We start from the raw sequence: 17,287 nt of genomic DNA, 5'->3' as shown, positions 1-17,287 counted from the left end.
ATGGCACATCAGAGCCTGGAAAGGCACTAAGAGCAGGAGGAGAAGGGACTTACCCAAGGTCACACATTGAGTGAGTGGTAGGACCAAGTATACTCAGGTTTTTTGAATAGGAAATTGGAGGTGGGGGTGGGTAGGGAGAGTCAGTCTCAGAGACTTGAGTGCAAGGTACTGGGGGTTGGGGAGGGTGAGGGAAGTCCACTTGGGTAATCCATAGTAGGCAACAGCAACTGCTTCCCCAAAATCTTCTGCTCCACCCCCTCTGAACCAAACTTGAAGAGGAAACAGGGTGAGCTGCCCTGGTAGAGGGTTAGGACAAGTCCCAGAGAGAGCTCACAAGTCTAGAAGACTACAGTCTGAAACTACAGTTTGTCACTGCCCTGAGCTCTGTTCCTGTGGCTACAGGACAGGAATGTCCACTCCGCCCCTCCCCCATTTCCAGCAGGGCCCAGGCATACAATGTGAGGCCCTGGTGAACCCTTCCTTACCTGTATCTTCCAGGAAATACTGGACAGACATGAGTACCTTGGCCTGAGGTTGCAGGTCCAGCTAAGGAGACAACAAGAAGGCGTGGCCATGAGGAGAGGGGAGAGTCCCCAAAGGTGGCCTGCCTGGGGCCCTCAGGCCTCCATCCCCTGGCCTCTCTCTCGATCCAGGCCAGTGCCTGGATTCCTGATCATACCCAATCACGGGTCAGTCTCCCTCTGATCCCACTCCCTCAGGCTGTGGCCCCACCAAACATCCTCATCCAAATGGTTGCCCAATGTAGAGGAAAGGGCCTTTGAAGTGGGAGGCAAGGTCCCCATCCCCCATGAGGTATTGTTACATTTAGGGAACTGAAAGGTTCTAACCCCAGCCTGGGCCAGGGACAGAATGAGAAGGAAGGGAAACTCCCCACCCCCACCCAACAGCTGCTCTGATGAGGGGAAGGGCCCAGACTGGGGCAAGGGTCCTAGAAGGCCCCCAACCTAGAACAAACACACGCTGGAACCCAGGGACACCAGACAGCACACACAGCCTCTGGCTCACGCAGATGAGCAAACCAACAGACAAGCGAGCTCCCTTGGTTCAAACACTCACCTCTTCCTGGGAGCCTTCCCTTCCTGACTACTGCAGCTTCTCAGCCCTGCTGGCCCCAGCCTGGACTACAGTGTTGGGCACCTACAGGTCAGTGGCTCCTTGTGATTTTCTTGCTGTTCGTTCTCCCCAACTGTCTGTGAGTTCCCTTCTTCTACAGTCTTTTTGTCCACTATGGCCACCAGAAGGAGGTGCAGAAAGAATGCTCCTCGTATGAATTCAGGACTCTGCCCTCAGCTTCTGATGAGAGGAGAGGCCAGCGGGGCCCTGTCTCACATCTGCCCCTCTCCCTGCTCTAGCTTGCCTGCAGTAGGTCTTACTGGGGGTACAAGAATGGACAGTTATAAAGCCTTTTCCTGTTGAGACATCTCTGCCTGGGGGGAGCAAAGCCCAGTGACTTTCTGTGGGTCCTATCAGCTGCAACGACACGCAGATACACTCACACAGACACAAAGGCATAGATACACATAGGGACGACACACACGTATTCCAGGCACTGTGCTAAGTTGGTCTTTGTCCTTCCTTCTTTTTTTTTCCTTTTTTTTTTTTTTGCAGGCAATGGGAGTTAAGTGACTTGCCCAGGGTCACACAGCTAGTAAGTGTCAAGTGTCTGAGGCCGGATTTGAACTCGAGTACTCCTGAATCCAGGGCCAGTGCTTTAACCACTGTCCTTCCTTCTTAAAGAGGACCATGACATCGGGAGGTGAGGTTACAACTTGCAGTGAAGTGGATTTAAGTGTGGGAGGACTGTGCAAAAGCAGCTACCTCACTCTTTCCTCCAGAGTCATCTGGGTCCAGTGGCAAGATGTATATCAGGACGACTGGAGATGGCCCTGGATGTTTGAGGCAATCAGGGTTAAGTGACTTGCCCAGGATCATACAGCTAGTAAAAGTGTTTGAAGCCAGATTTGAACTCACATCCAGACTCCCCAGCCAGTGCTCTATCCACTGGGCCACCTAGCTACCCCAGGATCATAGATCTGGAGCTGAAAGAGACCTCAGAAGCTATCTAGTCCAGCATCCTCATTTTTACAGATAAATAAACCGAGGCCCAGATGCTAAATAGACAAAGTAATTCAGAGACACACAAACACAGCGTACATAGAGACATGATCACATGTTCTCTCACATACACAAACACTCATTCATGGCATCCACACAGAGTGCCCTTCCCCGGTGATTCCTCATGACCCCTGAGGACAGCACCCCTCACCCAGAATTCAGCTTTGGCCATTGTTCTTCTTGCACCTCCGGCCAGTGCAGACACGCCCACTGTCACCTCCGACAGGGGCTCCTCCGCTGCCTTCATCAAGACAATCTGGATGACCCGTCCCTCATAGATGTGGGCATCAAATGTCGATGTCCAATCTGGGTACATGGTGGGCTTCTTCTGGACCAGCGTCTTCCCTCTCTCTAAGGTCCACAGATTTGGTGGGGGGAGAACACATAATATGAAGCAAATCTTCAAGCACTGCTCCCACACAGGAAAGTTATCTACCCACCAGCTAGCTCTTGATAGCTCACTCTAGCCATGGCTAATTCTCCACCAGGGACAATCTGCAAACCTCATTACCAGCAAAGTCTCCACCATTGCCCAGCCCCGCCCCGCCCCAGCAGCTAACAGGAAGCCAGGGACACTTTGCCTTCCCCCTCCATTAAGCTAAGCAGCAGTCACGATGCCACCAGCACGAGGGAGAATGAGGGGATCTGGTAGACAAACATCGGCCTTAGTTCCTCGGCTCCATCGATCCCAGCCTGTCCCTTCCTTCTGCCCCACCCAGTCTCCTGGGCCTGGGGATTCTCAGGACAGGAAGGTTGGCCTATATGCCCTCTCCCCTTCCAACTCTGGGATCTCATGATTGCGAGGTCCCAGGACTGAATCCTTTAGCATCTCCGCCCCTTCTCCTGCAGCCAAGTCAACTAGAAGGGCGCACTCTCTGGCCCCCTCTTACCTGTGGTCAGGGATTCCTTCATCTTGACAGCACAGAACGGCTGACAGTTTTCCTCAGGAGACTGAAGGGATCCGAGCTCATAGGAGTTGAAGGAGATGCGTAGGAATGGGGCCATGGCTGATCACACCAGTCACACACCTGTTAAGGAAGGAGCAGAGTTTGCTGACAGTGACAGGAAAAGAAGTGAAGAGTATTTATGGCCGAGAACAAAGATGAAAGGAAACAATTGTGGTGTAATGGAAAGAGCCTTAGACCTGAAGACCTGGGTTCTAATTCTAGCTCTGGGCCATGAGACCTAAGGGAAGTCACTGAAAGGAACAATTATCTCATAGAGAGGCCTTGGGTGCTGTTTTGTTTAATCTCTCCCCTTTTTAGAAATGAGGAAACTGAGGCCCCTGAGAGGCTGATGAAGAGAGAAGCAGGGGGCAGCTAGGTGGTGCAGTGGATAAAGCACTGGCCTTGGATTCAGGAGTACCTGAGTTCAAATCCAGCCTCAGACACTTGACAGTTACTAGCTGTGTGACCCTGGGCAAGTCACTTAACCCTCATTGCCCCTCCAAAAAAAAAAAAAGAGAGAGAGAGAGAAGCAGAGCTGAGGTTTGAACAAGTCTTATGACTCCAAATTCACTTCAATTTCCACACAGCCACACTGCTTCCTGCTTTTCCCATCTGTAAAATGAGTGGTTGGAACTAACTGGTCTCTACAGTAGCCCTCTGGCTCTGAGATTCAATCACTCTAAGGCCAAAAGCAGCAATAGCATAGTAGGTACAACTCCAGCTCTGGGGTCGGGGGCCTAGTTTAGGGCCTGACTAGCTGTGTGATCCTAAGCAGGAAACCACTTCTACAAGCTTCATTTTCCTCATGTGTTAAATATGTATACTCAATATTCAAATAATACTCAAAAATAATAAAATAAAAAATAATAAAAAAAAATACTCAAGCTGCCTACGATATAGAGACGTTGTGGGGAAAGCGCCCTCCAAGCCTTAAAGAGCTCTATAAATGTGAGTTATTACTATTATCATTATCAACACAATCACAGTGGTCAGGAAAGGGTGAACAGGTTGGCACCAGCAGGAGGCCGAGGTGGAGGGAGCTGGTCCACAGCCACAGCCAGGGAGACACCAACTGGAAGATATGGTGTTTCTGCATGGCCCAGAAAGCATTTGTTTTACTGGGGGGGTGATCCCTTAAAGCAAAACAACTCAGTGTTGTAAGTGTGAGCCTCTCCCTCTGATGAGGGGATGGCTGTGGGGAAGGTCTAATTCTTTCTGTCTTCTCTCATATCTGTGGAACCTTGGGCAAGTCACTGAACTTGTCTTTGCCTCTGTTTCCTCATCATAAAATCAAGTGATTAGGCTAGATGATCTCTTAAGTTCCCTTCTGGCTCTAAATCTTGAATCCGATCATCCCATGGAAGACCCAACAATCCATGACAAGGTTTCAGGAAGTTTGGGAGAGGACTCTTAGCTAGGAAACTCAGGGTAGGTCATGCAGGGGGCTTCAGGACAGAGGACAAGAAGACAAAATGCTGGTGTAGCAGAAAGCTAAACTCAGGCTGGCCTTAGGTTTCCTTGTCTCCCCACCTGGAATTCAGGAGGATCTGAGTTCAAATCTGGCCTCAGACGCTTGACACTTACTAGCTGTGTGGACCTGGGCAAGTCACTTAACCCTTCACTGCCCCACCCAAAAAAAACAAAAAAAAGAGAGAAGGGGGAGGGAACAAGCGTGTATAAAGCACCTATTATGCACCAGCACTTTACAAGTATTCTTATTTGATTCTCATGACCACCTTGTAGGTAGGATCACACACTCTGAGAGCAGATTTGAACTCAGGTCTTTCTGACTCTGAACCCAGCACTCTACCCGCTGATCCACCTTGCTGCTTAGATGATGAAATCATGGAAACTTAGCAAATTGTGGGTGAATTTGAGATTCCTGCTTCTAGGACGCTTGGCCATCTCCTCACAGGAAAGAACATTGGATTGATGTTGACTCCAGTCTTGGCTATCCGGGGGCTGGGGGTGGAAGGGGAAAGGGGTGGGATTGGCTTAAAGTAACCTCATTTGTCTATAAAGAGACTCCTAAGTTTACAACTCCCTGGATAGTACCAAGGACTCTTCCCTTAGGAAGGTTCCATTGGCCAAGACTCAGAGCCCAGAGAGGGCAATGGAAACTAGCCTTGGGCCTCCTAGGGCAGGGGTTCTTAATCTTTTTGTGTCATGGACCCTTTTGGCAATCTGGCAAAGCCTAAAGACCCCTTCCTCAGAATAATGTCTTATAAATAATCAAAGGAAATGCTCAATTTCAGTCGGAGGTTAGTGAAAATAAAAATGTAGTTTTTTTCCTATCCAAGTCATAGATCTCCTGAAACCTATACATGGACCCTAGTTTAAGAATTCCTGATGTAGAGATTGACTGTCCCCCTAGACACTTCTCTTCTGGGGGTGGCAGCCCAGTTTGGAACACCTCCAATTCTTTTCCCTAGCTTTTGACTGACTATTCACCTTCTGGGAGAAAGGATTTAGACACCACAGGTCTGGGAGACTAGAGGTCTGGGGTGGGGGATGAAAGGAGTTTGGGAACCTTGCCAGCAGGGTAAACCTAGGGACCCATAAGGATGTGGGGAGTTGAAGGGCCCAGTGTATGCTCTGGGGAAATCATGACTTGGGTGGAGTTCTAATTAGGGGTCACCCAGGGGGACTAGAGGCTGATCCTGGGGTGGCTGAGATTGGGACTGAAGAGGTATAACATTGATGGGTAGACTTGGGAAGCTAGTGGGTCAGTCTAATCAGGGACGGATTATGGGGACGGACAGCCCTTACCCACTTGGTGACAAAGTTGGAGTTGCTAATCTTGGAGTGAGATCATGGACCAGCAATACAAGGGCTCTCGATCCTGAAAGAAAAAAACAAGAGAGATGCAGAGGGTGGTGATGGTACAGTGTGGGGGCTGGCTGAAGACTCTACAATCAGCCCTCCATGGTGTTTCCTTGGACTGGTTTCCTTGTCCCTCTCCTCTCCCCCTAACAAGCAGGGACAGAGCTCCCTCCACCTTGCAGCCCATTCATCTTCAGGGAAGACTAATCATTTCAATTCGACTTTGCTTGGGATACTAATTTCAAAACTCCACATCATCTTTGTGGTTCATCCACGGTACACCTCCCCCAGATAAAATAGAGGCAGAATCAGGTTGCAAATTCTTAGGAAAGCCTTGAAGAAAAATGCTTCCAGGATCAGTAATTCCTCCAACTAACCCAGTGCCAGCCCCTTCATACCTTGACAGACAATTTTACAAGCTGCCATGGTCAAAAACCCCTTCTTTCCCTGGCGCCTCTTTGCACTTAGCAAGGCTCTTCTGTTGATGCCAGATACCCTGTCCTTTTCTGGGCTTATCCCCAAAGCTTTTCCAGTTCGGTAGGATCTGTCAGGGCTTGCCCTCTGCTGGCATAGCCTTTGAGAAGCAGGGTCACCTCAAGGCCACAAAGAACCATCTGAGGAAGACCTCAATGAGGCCCAAAGATATTTTAGGAGAACAGCCCGAAAACTGAGGATGGGGAGGAGGGAAGAAGGGAAGCCCCCCTCCTCTGTACCACCTTGGACTTGGGTCTGATGGGGAGCTCCCCAGGCTGACAATGAGCCTTAAAGTATTTTCACCACTACTGGGTAGACCCACAGCCTTCTTCCCCCTCATCTACCCCTCTCTCCTCTCCCTCTGGTTGGTTGCCTGAGCCACAGCCCAGTGACTCCAGTGTACTGCCTTGTCACCTCCAAGGGCAAAGCAGTTTGGTTTGCAGTCATATAGATCACAGAACTCTAGAGCTGGGAAAATTTGGCCTCAACGTGACTAAATGTACCTGGCCACAGAAGACTAAAGAACAGAAAATACATCAATAGAACATGGAGGCATTAGTCTATGGAGATGGACTTCTCCGGGATAAAGAAAGATTGAAGAAATTTTGAAGCAAAATAGAGGAAATGAAGCCTATTTTCAGAGCAAAAAAAAAAAATGAACCTTGTAATAATTATCTTAGATACATAACTTGAAATCCTACTCTGATACCTTATTTTGATTTTTGTCAGGGCAATGAGGGTTAAGTGACTTGCCCAGGGTCACACAGCTAGTAAGTGTCAAGTGTCTGAGGCCGGATTTGAACTCAGGTCCTCCTGAATCCTGGGCCGGTGCTCTATCCACTGTGCCACCTAGCTGCCCTGATACCTTATTCTGAAATGGAGGGGTTCCTGAATTCTCTTAAAGTGATAACCAGTATTTATACAGCCTCTAACTTGTGCTAAGCACTTTACAGATATCATCTCTTTGATTGATCTTGATAACAATCTTGGGAGGGAGATGTTATTATGATCCTCATTTTACAATTGAGGAAATTAAGGTTAAGCAACTTGTTCAGTCACACAGCTTGTTAAGTATCTCAGGATGGATTTGAACTCATGTCTTCTTAACTCCAGACCCACAGTTTATCCACTACATTCCCTAGCTGCCTCTAATTCTCACTATACTCAGTATAAATGAAACCAGAAGACATAAGGAAATTGCATCTGAATGGAAGGATGAACCCACAAGTTCTCCTCAAGAAGGTGATTTCATTGTATATCTGAGGGAAAAAAAGAAACAACTTTATGGTACAGTGCTAGGTTATCTCTTCTCATTGTGTTTGTTGTTCAGTCCTTTCAGTAATGTATGACTCTGTGGTTGGGGTTTTCTTGGCAAAGATACTGGAATGGTTTGTCATTTCCTTCTCTAGATCATTTTACAGCTGAAGAAACTGAGGCAACAGGGTGAAGTGACTTGCCTGAGGTCACATAGCTAGTAAGTTTCTGAGGCCAGATTTGAACTGGTTGTCCTTTAGGATGAACATAACCAAACAGACCATTACAAAGATTCTGCAGTTTTATGCATCTATGTCTGTTGCCGATGTCATTCTAGAAATGAGGATCTTCCAAACCAATTCAGTCTTATAGCTCTATATTCAATGGCTTCAATGAGAAAAATTCCATTCAATTTAATGAGCATTTATTAAGTGCCTGTTGTATGCTGGACATTGTTCTAGATGCTGGGGATAGAAAGACAAAAATGAAACAGTTTAGCAATGAGTTTGTGTTGTATTGATCGGAGGCAGGCAGAGTGAAGGATTAAAAAAGGCTGGAAAAAACAAGAGTTAAAATGAAGAAAACGAAAGAGCCTAAAAGCTAGGGGATGATTCAGAAGCCTCACATCTGTACAGTCAGGAGACATTAGATATAGAGACTACCAAAAAAAATAATAAAAGTAAAACTCCTATCTTTTTTTTTTTTTTTTTGGTGAGGCAATTGGGTTAAGTGACTTTGCCCAGAGTCACACAGCTAGTAAGTGTCAAAATGTCTGAGGTCGGATTTGAACTCAGGTCCTCCTGAATCCAGGGCTGGTGCTCTATCCACTTGCGCCACCTAGCTGCCCAACTCCTATCTTTTTAAAGGGAACAAATACTTTTATTATGAGAACTTGTTTTCCATAAACTACTGGCAAATTTTCCTCCTCTTTCCCCGGCCCCCCTTCTTCTAGCCCCAGAAGATCTCAGGTGTCAACCACATTGGGTTTTTCATAGCAAAGGTTACTACTTTTACTTGCAACTGACAACCTAGCTGAAACAGGTTTTAGATTCCTGGTGTTCACATAATGCAACTAGTCTTCATAGAATCACAGATTCTGAGCTGGGAAGGACCTTACTTAAAGGTCATCTAAGCTATTCCCCTCATTTTATAGATGAGAAAAGTGATTATGTTGTAACAGACAGGAAACAACTAGTTACTGATAACTGGAGTCATTTCAGAATCAGGAGTCTGTATGCACACTATTAATTTGTTAACACAAAGGTTAATAATTAATATCAAATTAAAAGAAAGGCTAAAGATGAGAAGACATTACATGCAATTATAACTTCAGCCTAATCTATCTAGACAAGCTGTTGACTCTTTTGAAAAATGGGAAATGGATAAAAATAAAGGCACTGACTATTTCCATAAGACATAGTTAAAAGAGTCACATGAAGGATCCGAAAGAGCTTAGGGACACCCTCAATTAAAAACACTGCTAAAGGGAGAGAATTGGTTGCCAAGGTCAGCCTGTTTTGGGGTACACATTCATTTGTAGCACCTTATGCAGGGGGATAAAATAATATTATAAGAGATATTGTCTCATAAGACATTTGAAATCAGTAGAAGAGATAATTAGCCTGCAGAAAAGTTAACATGAGACCCAATTAAACCAGGTTGTTCCAAGACCATTTAGAGATGAACTGGAAGGACAACAAACATAAGTGAAATGGAACAGACCCATCAATGTTTCCTAGCAATCTCATCAATGACTCACATATCTGAACTCAAATATCTCAGTCCCTGCTATGCAGAAATGGCATTCAAGAACATGAAACCAGGGAAAATGGCCAGACCTGACCAAAGTATATATAGAGAGGAGATACAACAGAGGTTTCTTTCTTCTTCTTTTTTTTTTTTTGCAGGGGCAATGGGGTGTAAGTGACTTGCCCAGGGTCACACAGCTAGTAAGTGTCAAGTGTCTGAGGCTGGATTTGAACTCAGGTACTCCTGAATCCAGGGCCGGTGCTTTATCCACTGCGCCACCTAGCTGCCCCTACAACAGAGTTTTAAGGGCCCCCAGAAATGGGGTTTTAAAATATCCCCATGAGGGAAAGACTGCAAAAAGATGAAAAAATATATGAGTAGTTCTCATACACCTCCTGCCCTTAAAGCTACTGAGGCCTCAATAACTATTAATCCACATGTCTATTTTCACAGCTCTGTAAAATTTTTATTAGTGTGGTCAAAATATCAAGAACATCCTTAATGAAAATATGAGAAGGGAACGGGGCCGACTTTGACAGACCATTCATTCTCTCTAGCAGACGACGTACTCAGTCATATAAGTGACTAAGAAGCCCAGAGAATACAAGGACCCGCTGTTTTATTGTTAGTTGGTTGCAACAATATTGTTGGTTGATTACAAAGGAGCATTTGACTCAGTAGAGCAAAACAGTCTTAAAGGTCCTTCTCCAAAAAGAAGTCCCTCACGCATATGTTGAAGTCACCAAAGTTTCCTTGAGAGAGTTCAACAGTCCTTTGAGTATCAATATCAAGCATAAAAGAACCAGGAAAAACACATACAGTAACTAAAGCGATATAAACAGAAAGTATAAAAGTTTGAAACTGAACACTGTTTATAATGATTAAACATGGCCTCAGATAAGACTAGAGAAAAAGCATCTCCCTTCCTCCTGGCTAGGAAATCTTGCATCTACTAGCAGACACAGCTCATGTTTTGCTGACCTGCCTTTTGTCTCTCTTTTAAAAAAATCTTTGTCACAAGGGATGACCCTTGGACAGTGGAGGATAGCATATATTTGAGAGTGAAGGTGATATAAAAACAAACAATGCCAAGAATAAGGTTTTTTAAAAATAACAAGCACAAAACAGAGACATGGGCTCTCCAAAGGTGTTTACCAGGGTTATATACAAGTTATATACAAGAAACATATGGAAAAGTGATTCCCTATAGATAGAAAGATTTTCTAGAATCTCTCGTTTATGGGTACCATTGTGCTGACTTCATTGCACCCCAGAATACTATAAGGCCTCTTTGATGACACTGCTGGCTACCCAGAACAAACCTCCCTACCCAGTTAGGTGGCAAGGTGGATGGACCACTGGGCCTGGAGTCAGGAAGAGCTGAGTTCAAATCCGGCCTCAGACCTTTCCTAGCTGTGTGACTCTGGGCAAGTCATTTAACCTTTGTCTCAGTTTCCTTAATTGTAAAATGAGGATAACAATAGAAACCAACATCTCAAGGCTGTTGTGAGAATCAAAAGAAATAATATCTGTTTATTAGGTTGTTAGCTCCTTGAGGTAAGGAATTGTTTTAGGCTGTTCTTTGTATCCCCAGTGTGTAGCACAGTGCCTGGCACATAGTAGGTGCTTAATAAAAGTTTATTGACTGATTGAAATTCACATATGAAAAAAAAAGAGGGGTAACAAATACATATCGCCCCGCAAGCAACTGAGTGGAAGTCCAATGAATTAGTGCATTGATACAAATATCTTGGACATGTACTGCAATCTACTGGACCCAGAACTGAATGTGAGGGGGAGACTGGGCTGAACTGAACTTGAGGAAATGTGCAGGGAAAGGGAAAGAAAATACACATTTAAGTGCCTACTGAGTGCCAGGCATGATACTAAGTGCTTGACAAATACCTGATTTGATCCTTCTAACTACCCTGTGAGGGAGGTGCTATTATTATTCCCATTTTTCAGATGAGGAAACTGAGGTAGACAGCAGTGACATGACTTGTCCAGGGTCACATAGCTAGGAAATGTCTGAGGCTGGATTTGAACTCAGGTCTTCCCAACTCCAAGCCCAACATTCTATCCAATGCACCACCTAACTGCCATATGCAGTGTTTTCAATCTGCTCCTTGCCATCAAAGTACATTTTAAAAGAACATTAATATTCTCTTCATGATGCCATATGCCTGCGAATCATGGAACTTCACAATCACAGAAGAATAAAAATTTCAGTCACGGAAAAAATGTGCTGAAGCATATTACCAAGGGTAATTTGCATATGTGGAGTGGTATTAAAGATATCACAAGTATTTGCATATATATATACACACACACACACACACACACACACATACATACATACATACATACATACATACAAAAGCAGCTAGGTGGCATAGTGGATAGAGCACCAGCTCTGGAATCAGGAGGACCTGAATTCAAATGTGACCTCAGACACTTACCAACTGTGTGACCCTGGGCAAGTCACTTAACCCTGTTTGCCTCAGTTTCCTCATCTGTAAAATGAGCTGGAGAAAGAAATAGTAAACCACTCTAGTATCTTTGCAAAGAAAATCCCAAATGGGGTCACAGAGAGTCAGATATGACTGAAAATGACTCAACAACAAAACAGCAACATACACACAGATACTTATGACTGGTAAAAGGTAGTATATCATCCATGTAGCAAAATAACAGAGACTGTTCAAGTGTTTCACAGGAGCCATGCACATTAAATTCACCAGAGGAAGCCCCCCAGCATCTTGGGTAGGGAGGACTTATAGAAAGACAAGGATAAAGATAGCACAGGATGGGAAGGTGTAGATGGGCCATGGTCCTTCCTGCCCCATGTTGGACTGATTTCATTTACATATCTATCATATAATTTCACATCTAATATTTTAGAGGAAAAGTCTCATGAGCGTGGCCTGTACAACCCCTGCACTTATTATGTTCAACATGAGGATTCTGAAGTAACATCTAATTCCTTCTTTCTACAGGTCTTCCTTCATCTGTAGACTACACTGAGGTTCAAAGATCAGAAGCAATTTATCCAAGGCCACACAGCAAGTCAGTGGCAGATACAAGCCTAGAGTTCAAGCTGTTTGGATGGGAATGAATGGGTCCATTTGAATGATAAGAAAACTGAGGCCTTAAACTTTGACCTTCCGGTCCTATATGAGGCCCGCTCTTAGGAGTGGCCTCTGGTTGGGGAAGGCAGACTGGGAGTCCAGAGTCCAGCTCTTTAGGAAACACCCCCCTCCTCTCCTCTCCTCTCCTTTGCCTGTACTACGGTCCGTTACATGGCTAAGGGGAGTATAGATGGTTTACCTCCTCATCTCTCCCAGCTGCAGCCCCAACCACGCCACTCACTACACCCAAATTCTGGCCCAGGCTCTACAATTAATGTGTCATTTGGCCTTTAACAGGACCCTTTCCCCCCTTTGGGACTCAGTTTTCTGTCTCTGTAAAATGAAAATAATGCCGCGCGTCCTACTAACCTCTCAAGGTTGTTGTGAGGATCAGATGAGAGAAATGGTAGGCAGGCACTCTAAAAGTCAGGAGGTAGACACAGATACAAGGTGGTAATTATTCCCTAGAGGAAACAGGACAGGTTAGCTCAAGTGCTCAGAGAGAAGCATCTTTAAAGTGCCCTGGTGCTTGTGGAGTACTCTGGTCAGAAGCCTCAGTGTGAGTGGCAATCTGTTCTCAAGAGCCAGCTGATGAGGGGATGGCACAAAGAACACAGACTCACAGACTCTAGAATCAGAGAATGTATGTTCAAATCCCACCTCCAAGTGACCCCAGACACTTAACCTCCATAGGCTTCAGTTTTCTCATCTGGAAAACGGGAGGATGAGATTAAATAGGCTTTGAGGCCTGTATAAAGGCACCAGCCTTTTTTAGCCCTAGTGTTTCACCCTGATACCTAAACCCCAATTCCTGGGCTTGCAGATCTTCCTGGCCCTTGAACGGACCTCGGCTCAGTGATCCATGTGCCCTATAACTTGACCGTCCAGAGTTTTAGGCACCTGCTTCCCTCTTCTTCAGAACCTAGGATCGAAGTTCTGTTTTTATTCACAAGGGAAATGTGTGCATAACGATAACAATCGTCTCCCCACTCTCCCCATCCTTCACAGACTCCTAAACTTTCCATGTGTTGCCTCCCAAGGCTTCCTCTATCCCAATCTGGCTGTTTAAATAACAACTCCATTCTCAGGACGCTATCAATGTGGGAATGTAGATGCCAAGCTAATGGGACTCCACCCACATTACTAAGTAATCTCTTAACTAAATAACTGTCCACCCCCATTTCTATCTCTCCCACACACACAGCCAACAAACAAGGAAACAGAAGCAGACAGATAGGAGGTTCCCCTCACTTCAGAAATCAGAATAATTTCGGGGCCTCTCAGTCCTGGCCCAAAGCTCACCACCGATACCCCTTTCTTTATATTTCTGGTTTCAATGACCCCAGGCCAGGAACTCCTGAATCTCTATGCAGATAGATCAAGCTCTCTGCCTGTGGTCTCAGAAACTCTTTCTCTGTCTTTTTTTTTTTTTCCTGGTGTGCCCCTATCTTGCTTGAGTGTTCTCTATCACCCTCTCGTCTCCGTGTGCCTATCAAGTTCTCTGATTCTATCTCTGCCTCTGCATACGATTCGTCTATGTCAGTCTCGGGTGTCCCCTTTTATGAAATTCTCCATGTCCTGCTCCGTTTGTTTTTGTCTTTCTTCTCCTTTGCCTCTGCTTCTGTCTCTCTGTCTCTCACTGGGTCTGCCTCCCTCCCCTATTCTGGCAGGAAGGGGAAGAAGGAACCTAGATTTTCTCTTTCAGCAAGCAGAAAACAATTCCTTGCAGAGGGTGTGTTCTGACAGGGTTATAGTCCATGGGAGGTTCTCATAAGGAGCCACCCAATCTCCTCAGCTCCTTGGGGCCTTGCCCTGAAAAGTATGAGCCCTTCCCTAACAGGCATTAGATTATGTGGACAGAGACAGACAGGCAGAGAAGAAAGGTGGGATACATACATGCAAGAGACCTGAGAAAGCTAGAAACAAAAACAGAAATAAAGCAAATGCATGGAGATAGCCAGATTCCAAAGGAATGACAGAAAGAGATATCCTTGTCACAGGTCAAGGTCACCCCTCTCTCTAGGACTAAGAGGTGGAGCTTAGAGGTGCGACTCATTCTTCAAACCTGACTTTTTTCATACATAGGCCGTCCTCTCCTTACCGGACCTCCCCCCTCCCCCAGTAACTCAAATCTCTGGACTTCCCTTGAGCTAGAGAAGAATCATTTAGATCTCCCTTCTCTGAGTTCCATATCCCATCCAGCCAGAAGCCAGAATTCCCACCCGTCTAACAGGATGGTCTGAGCTCAGTTCAAATCAGAGGAAAGAGGGGAAAGGTCTCCTTCCCCTGGTCATTAGTCCATCAAGTCTGAGCTCTGGGGAGACCCTGCTGACTAACATCATTTACTGATGTAAAGGGTTCTAAAATTCTAGCTATACTATCTAAAATTATCTAATGAGTGTTCCCAATAAATTATAAGCTTAACAGGAGTTAGACTTTAAGCATTTATTAAGGATAAGAAGAATTTGATAAAGATAGAGAGAGAAAGGCCTGATTCATCAATCTATTAAAGGGAGAGAGCATTCCTAGCTCCACTTTCTGCCAGAGTCCACACGAAAGGGAGAGTCAGAGCACCAGGCTCCTCCTCCTTCCTCCCACAAGCAAATGTCACATCCTGACGCCAAAGAAAAGACACATGGTCTTACCCTCAGAGACCTTCACCTCAATGCAGAGCTTTTCTACAGTAAGTCTCCAGCAGGTGGCGTCATTCCAATTGTTACACTGACCACCTTCAAGGGATTTCAGGCCCTGTCTCCTGTCCAGACATGTCAGCTGAACTGAGAACCCACATGATGTATTATATAAGGGACCATGAGCTTCTTCCCTAAGTCAAAGGCCTAACTTGTTGTTGTTGTTGTTGTTGTTTTGGTGAGGCAATTGGGGTTAAGTGACTTGCCAAGGGTCACACAGCTAGTAAGTATCAAATGTCTGAGGCTAGATTTGAACTCAGGTCCTCCTGAATCCAGGGCTGGTGCTCTATCCACTGCACCAGCTAGCTGCCCCAGCCTAACTTTTTAATGTTAATATTCATATAGTGCTGGGCAAATCACTTACCCTGGTCAAGTCACTTAACCCTCACTGCCCCACAAAAAAATTTAATTAAAAAAATTTTTTTTAATATTCTTATAGTGGTGTTTTAGGTAACCCAGTCAAGGCAAGTGAATAGAATGTTGGGCCTGGAGTCAAGAGACCTGAGTTACAAATCCATCCCCTAAATGATCTACTGACTGCCTACCCCTGGCAAGTCACTTAAACCCTGTTTGCCCGAGTTTTCTCATCTATAAAATGGGGGTTGTCATGAGGATCAAATGAGGGTAATAGTTGTATAGTATTTAGGCACAGTGTCCTGGCACATAGTAAGCACTATTTAAATGTAAATTAATATTATTGATCATTCTAAGTCATGGAATATCACAATTCCTGAAGGATAAAACTTTGAGGCTGCCAAAAGACAGTAGAATGGTACATGTAGGCATGAGCAGATGAGTTGGCTTACCTCTTCGGGGATGAGTAGAAGAAGCAAGTATAAAGGTTGTCAACAGAGAAGATTGAACTACTAGGAGAGGAGGTGGTAGGGGGCAATCATGGGTCTATGCAACAGGTAACCAAGGGACACATGTCTATAGTATCCACCCAGTATCAAGAGGATCTAAAGGATAGTGCCCAGATACTGAATGGCACCTCCTGGAGGATTTAGTGACAGGGCATGAAGAAGAGTCACCCAAGAGGAGATGTGTGCATAAGGTACAGTCCTCTCCAGTTTGGAAGGATATCACCCACATTTGATAGATACCACATGTCAACAAAAATTATCAAAGTATCTTCAGAGATAAGCATGAAGGGTGTGGCATAGCAGACATTTAATAATACCTGCTGACTTTTCTTTTGTCATCGCGGAGAACTAGAAACAAGAGCAGATGCCTGTCGACTGGGGAACGACTGAACAAATTAAAACAGGTGAATGTAGTGATGGCACTAGAGTCAGTGTATAATAGAATGTAGAGGTAGGGGACTAGAAGAAGGATGAGATGATGAATGCAGAGAAGCAGGATCTGATGCAAAGCAAAGTAAGCTGAGGCAGGAAACAATGTATACAATAGCTTGTTGTTCAGTCACGTCCAGTTCTTTGTAACTCCATGGACCATACTGTCCATGGGGTTTTCTTGACAAAGATACTGGGGTGGTTTGCCATTTCCTTCTCCAGTGGATTAAGGCAAACAAGAGGTTAAGTGACTTGCCCAGAGTCATACAGCTAGTAAATGTCTGAGGCTGGATTTGAATTCAAGTCTATCCTGCCTCAAGGCACCAAACCACCTAGCTGCTTCCTCTACAATGGCTACAACAATGAAAAGGAAAAAAATCACAAAAAATTGAGATGCAAAATTACAAATTACAAAAAATGCAATTGCACAATCATTAAAAAACAAAAAACAAAAAACAAAAACAAGTTTGTCCTAAGAAGAGATATGAGAAAACACTTGCTGCCAATTCTTTGGAGATCAGGGTGTCATGAGCATGGAACATTGTCTAAAATATCAGATTTTTTTTCAGTGTGTTGAATAATTTTGTTGAATTTTTTTTCTTTTAAAAAATTCCTTAAGAAAAAAAAATGCTTTAAATTACTATTGATGGGGGCAGCTAGGTGGCGCAGTGGATAAAGCACTAGCCCTGGATTCAGGAGGACCTGAGTTCAAATGCGGCCTCAGACACTTGACACTTACTAGCTGTGTGACCCTGGACAAGTCACTTAACTTTCATTGTCCCACAAAACAAAAC

At 44.9% G+C, this 17,287-nt stretch overlaps 1 protein-coding gene across 1 annotated transcript in view; it reads right to left on the bottom strand.

Moving 5' to 3' along the window:
- PRKCD (protein kinase C delta) overlaps positions 1 to 17,287 on the bottom strand; it is a 64,333-nt gene that overhangs the window by 20,379 nt on the left and 26,667 nt on the right. The window contains 4 exon segments of the mRNA XM_043979027.1: positions 486 to 546; positions 2,288 to 2,487; positions 3,027 to 3,164; positions 5,853 to 5,925. Coding sequence (XP_043834962.1) covers positions 486 to 546; positions 2,288 to 2,487; positions 3,027 to 3,141 — 376 coding nt within the window. The 5' untranslated portion in view covers positions 3,142 to 3,164; positions 5,853 to 5,925.

Source organism: Dromiciops gliroides, chromosome 1 (assembly GCF_019393635.1).
Source record: "Dromiciops gliroides isolate mDroGli1 chromosome 1, mDroGli1.pri, whole genome shotgun sequence".
Taxonomy (NCBI): Eukaryota; Metazoa; Chordata; class Mammalia; order Microbiotheria; family Microbiotheriidae; genus Dromiciops; species Dromiciops gliroides.
The sequence above is the reverse complement of the archived record's forward strand: the minus strand, read 5'-3'. Positions and strand labels throughout refer to the sequence as shown.